Source organism: Otolemur garnettii, unplaced genomic scaffold (assembly GCF_000181295.1).
Source record: "Otolemur garnettii isolate 467f Iridium unplaced genomic scaffold, OtoGar3 scaffold00159, whole genome shotgun sequence".
NCBI classification, from domain to species: Eukaryota; Metazoa; Chordata; class Mammalia; order Primates; family Galagidae; genus Otolemur; species Otolemur garnettii.
In genome coordinates this window covers 1,403,488-1,408,673 of record NW_003852554.1, presented here as the reverse complement: position 1 = coordinate 1,408,673, position 5,186 = coordinate 1,403,488, and the positions used below count along the sequence as shown (strand labels likewise).

The 5,186-nt window shown below is 41.6% G+C and overlaps 1 protein-coding gene across 1 annotated transcript in view; it reads right to left on the bottom strand.

Moving 5' to 3' along the window:
- Window positions 1–5,186, bottom strand: part of EPS15 (epidermal growth factor receptor pathway substrate 15) — a 166,378-nt gene that overhangs the window by 122,113 nt on the left and 39,079 nt on the right. The window contains exon 2 of the mRNA XM_012811472.2: window positions 2,228–2,269. Coding sequence (XP_012666926.2) covers window positions 2,228–2,269 — 42 coding nt within the window. The remainder of the gene's footprint in view (window positions 1–2,227; window positions 2,270–5,186) is intronic.

Genomic DNA, 5,186 nt, shown 5'->3' with positions numbered 1-5,186 from the left:
CCCGCCACATCGCTCGGCTATTTTTGTTGTTGTTGCAGTTTGGCTGAGGCCGGGTTTGAACCTGCCACCCTCGGTATATGGGGCCGGCGCCCTACTCACTGAGCCACAGGTGCCACCCGTTTGTATTATTGTTAATGTCCTGTTTTCTAAATGAATACGTGAAAAGGCCCTTTCTTTTTCTCCTTAGGCTCTTTCAACCCTCAATTTAGCAGGCTCTGCTTTTGTAAACTAAATAACAGTTTTCAACAGTATCTGAATCTCACTGACCCTTCAGAATTCAAAACAAATACTTTTATTGAATGTGTTTAAACAATTTGTTCTCTTTTTTTAATCAACATAAATCAACTGTATAAAACAAGGCCATATTTGACAATGATTCCTTTTTACTTATTGACTGATTTTCTGTTTCTAGTATCTACAAAGCCCTCCCCTCAAAGTGGCCAGCTACATGGCTTGTAAGGTCCCAGTCTTACAAGGAGCAAAGGTCACTTATCAGCAGGCTAGGAACCTTAGCGAATCTGGAAAACCTTAAGATAAAGATAAATTCACTCAAATCTGTATGTACTCAAGGTGAAATATGGTAGAGAGAATTTCTAAGCTTTGGATCCCAGCCTCAAGACAGAGGAATAAATGACAGAGGCTTTAAAAAAGTACAAGTAAGATTCTTAGTTGTAGAGATTCATCACCTATATAGCTCATCGGCTAGGGCACCAGCCACATACACTGGAGATGGGAGGTTCAAATTCAGCCTGGGCCTGCTAAACAACAATGACAACCACAGCAACAAAATAGCTGGATGTTGTTGCAGGCACCTGTAGTCCCCGCTACTTGGGAGGCTGAGGCAAGAGAATTGCTTAAGCCTAAGAGTTTGAGCTTGCTATGAGCTGTGATGCCATAGCACTCCACTGAGGGCAACATAGTGAGACTCTGTTTAAAAAAAAAAAAAAGTACAACTGAGATACTTAAAAATTTTCAAGCTAACATTAATTAATACTCCAGGCTTAGAAGTTGCCTTCAGTGTATGCCTTTAAATTTGTAAGTCAAACCCAGAGGAGGCTTACATTGGTTGACTAATACTTGCTACAACTATATAGATAGCCAAACCAGATAGAAGGAAATAAGTCTTTTCTGTGAGCATGATTACTAGGCAAGGAAGATAAAGTTTAAAAAAATGATGCAGGCTTGGCGCCTGTGGCTCAAGTGGCTAAGGCGCCAGCCACATACACCTAAGGTGGCGGGTTCGAATCTAGCCCGGGCCCACCAAAACAACAATGACGGCTGCAACCAAAAAATAGCTGGGCATTGTGGTGGGTGCCTGTGGTCCCAGCTACTTGGGAGGCTGAGGTAGGAGACTTGCTTGAGCCCAGGAGTTGGAGGTTGCTATGAGCTGTGATGCCACGGCACTCTACCCAGGGGGACAGCTTGAGGCTCTGTGTCAAAAAAAAAAGATGCGATACTTGGAAAAGGGTAAATAACATTGTCTATACCCTCAAGAGGTTATGTGACCTATGGTAGGCAGCCTTGACTTACTTCCTACTCACTGTACTGCTTTACACTTTATAAGGGTAGAGATTAAATTATAAAAAACTTGTAGCAATACAAATGATTCTTGTCCATACCAATGCAAAGGAACTTTGTCCAGTAAAGAATATAAATCTCTTATAATTCGGTGGCACCTATACCTCAGTGGGTAAGGGCACTGGCCAGATACACTGAGGCTGGCGGGTTCAAACTGGGCCAGCTGAACAACGACAACTGCAACAAAAAAATAGCCGGGCATTATGGTAGGCACCTGTAGTCCCAACTACTAGGGAGGCTGAGGCAAGAGAATCTCTTAAGCCCAAGAGTGTGAGGTTGCTGTGAGCTATGATGCCAGGACACTCTGAGGGTGACAAAGTGAGACTCTGTCTCAAAAAATAACTGTCTTAAAAGGACATAAAAATCATTCTATTTCTTATAAATTAATTTGGATATTCATATCTGAATAAATAGATTTAATACTGTATGGATTTTTAACAGACATTTAAAACAACTAAGTGTTCAGACTTATCCTTCCTTTATTTTTCTGGGAGCCTGTCAAACTCATTAAGTACTCAAAGCAGGAGGCTAAAGAACAAGAAGTTGAAAACTAGATGTCAAATTTAGGTGGCTAGCTACATGCATATAATCGAGAGTTGACAGTGTATTTTATGTTCAAACTAGGAAAACAATAAAATTAAAATCTTACCTGTCTGTAGTATTTTTCATATACAGGATTCCCACTTGATAACTAAAATAAATAAATAAATAAATAGAAATTATATGCTATCCAATAACTTACATTAACATAGTTGGCATTCATTCATCAGATATTTGAGAAATAAAGATGAATAAGATAATCTCGATTTCAAGAAGTTTGGTTTTTTTTCTTCTTGGGAAGGGGCTGAGATAGAGAAATAAAAGGCAGGCACATATACTAAGAACCAAGTAGACAAGAAATATAATAAGAATCTTAAATTTATTTTTGACATCAGTCCTCTATTCCTTATCCAAAATTTTATCCCAAAACCTAACATATAACAAATTTAGGGTTAAATGCTTTTGTTAAAGTCCACTGAAAGGTCCAAAGCCTCCAGCACTCATCCTCTACCCAAGTACCCAATATACCTATGAATACAGTTCAAAAACCACTTTCATAAAATAATCTGATGAGTGTACAAATTGATACACAAAAACATGATAGTGTTATCATTAGATAAAAAATTGCATACAGGAAGGCAGTGCCATTAAATTCACAAACAATTCCTTGGGCCCAGGCACAGTGGCTCACACCTGTAATCCTAGCATTCTGGAAGACCAAGGCGGGTATACTGCCTGACCTCAGGAGTTCAAGACCAGCCTGAGCCAGAGCAAGACCTCCTCTCTAAAAAATAGCTGGACATCGTGGTAGGCAACGGTAGTCCCAGCTACTTGGGAGGCTGAGGCAAGAGAATCACTTGAGCCCAAGAGTTTGAGGTTGCTGTGAGCTATGATGCTAAGCACTCTACTGAGGGCAACAAAGTGAGACATTGTCTCAAATAAAAACAGAAAGCAAAAATACAAAGAGTTTCTTGGTCAGTTGACAAACTTAATACCTCTGAAAGGTAGCTAGGAATATTGATGTTTAAAGACTCGGGTTTGCCTGCATATGAATGTTTAAAAGTGTTCTAGAATCAGGACTGGGGATGACAGAGCAGGAACCTGAGGTATGAAGATGGGGAAAGAGGGTGATTCTACATAAAATAACAACATGCAATCAAAAGAAAGCTCAATTGTGTGGCAGGGCGCAGAGGCTCATACCTATAATCCTAGCACTCTGGGAGGCCGCACTGGAGCTCAGGAGTTTGAGGCCAGCCTGAGCAAGAGTAAGACCTTGTTTCTACTAAAAACAGAAAAATTACTCAGGCATTGTGATGGGTGCCTGTAGTCCCAGCTACTGGTGAGGCTGAGACAAGAGAATCGCTTGAATCCCGAAGAGTTTCAGGGTGCTGTGAGCTAGGCTGATGCCACGGCACTATAGTCTGGACAGCAGAGTAAGACTCTGCCTAAAAAAAAAGGAAAGGAAAGGAAAGGAAAGCTCAGTTACATTTTAAAAGGAGAGCTAGGCTCGCTGGTAGCTCAGCAGCTAGGGCGCCAGCCACATACACCAGGGCTGGCGGGTTTGAACCTAGCCCGAGCCTGCCAAACAATGACAATCACAACAAAAAATAGCCAGGTATTGTGGCAGGCCCCTGTAGTCCCAGCTACTTTGGAGGCTGAGGCAAGAGAATCACTTAAGTCCAAGAGTTTGAGGTTGCTGTGAGCGGTGACACCACAGCACTCTACCAAGGGTGACAATGAAAAACTGTCTCAAAAAAAAAGAAAAGAACAGCTAGGAGTTCTGAATGGTAAGAGAGATGGAAAATAAGATTATTAATAAGTTTTATAGAAGATAATTTACAAAGTACATCATCACTTTTTTTACTTGTAAAGTAAATGAAGATGGAGAATTGGTGCCCATAGCACAACAGCGCCAGCCACATACACCAAGGTTGGTGGGTTCAAACCCAGCCCGGGCCAGCTAAAGCAACAACGACAACTGCAACAACAACTGCAACAACAACAAAAAATAGCCAGGCCTCATGTTGGGCACCTATAGTCCCGGCTACTTGGGAGTCTGAGGAAAGAGAATTGGTTAAACCCAAGAGTTTGAGGTTGCTGTGAGCTGTGACACCATAGCACTCTACCCAGGGTGACATTGTGAGACTGTCTCAAAAAATATATATATGTGTGTGTACAATTCTGAGTAGTGTGATAAAATCTCATGCCATCCTGCCCAGGATGTGAACCATCGCTGTCTTTATGGTACACACCCTGTATATCAGGCGTCCTCAAACTATGGTCCGCAGGCCACATGCAGCCTGCTGAGGACATTTATCCAGCCTGCCAGGTGTTTCTGCCACCTCTGCCTGTCCTGCTTAGCAGCCAACTCATCCCAGGGCCGCAGTCTGGCCTCCAATGGTCTGAGGGACAGTGAACTGGCCCCCTGTTTAAAAAGTTTGAGGACCCCTGCTGTATATGCATTCATTAGTCACTTAGCAGCCGTCTCAGTTATCAGATAGATAGATTACAAAAAGAAGAACAGATACAATACAGTAAGATATTCTGAGAGAGAAAGACCATATCCATATAAGGTCCATGTATCTATATATGGACCATATCCATATCCACTTTTTTTTTTCAGACAGTCTCCAAGTCTACTTTGTTGCTCCTGGTAGAGTGCTGTGGCATCATAGTTCACAGCAACCTAAAACTCTTGGGCTTAAGCGATTCTCTTGCCTCAGCCTCCCAAGAAGCTGGAGCTACAGGCACTGCCACAACACCTGGCTATTTTTAGAGATGAGGTCTCACTCTAGCTCAGGCTGATCTCCCAGAGTGCTAGGATTATAGGCGTGAGTCGCTGCGCCCAGCCTCATATAACTTTTATTAGTGTATATTGTTATAATGATCCTATTTTGTTATTAGTGATTATTGTTAATTTCTTACTGTGCTTGGTTTATAAATTAAATTTTATCATAGACACATGGTTTTAGGCATCCCCTGGGGACCTCCAATCATATCCTCTGAAGATAAGAGAGACCACTGTATATACAGAGGGTGCCAAAAACTTTTTTTTTTTTTTTTTTTTT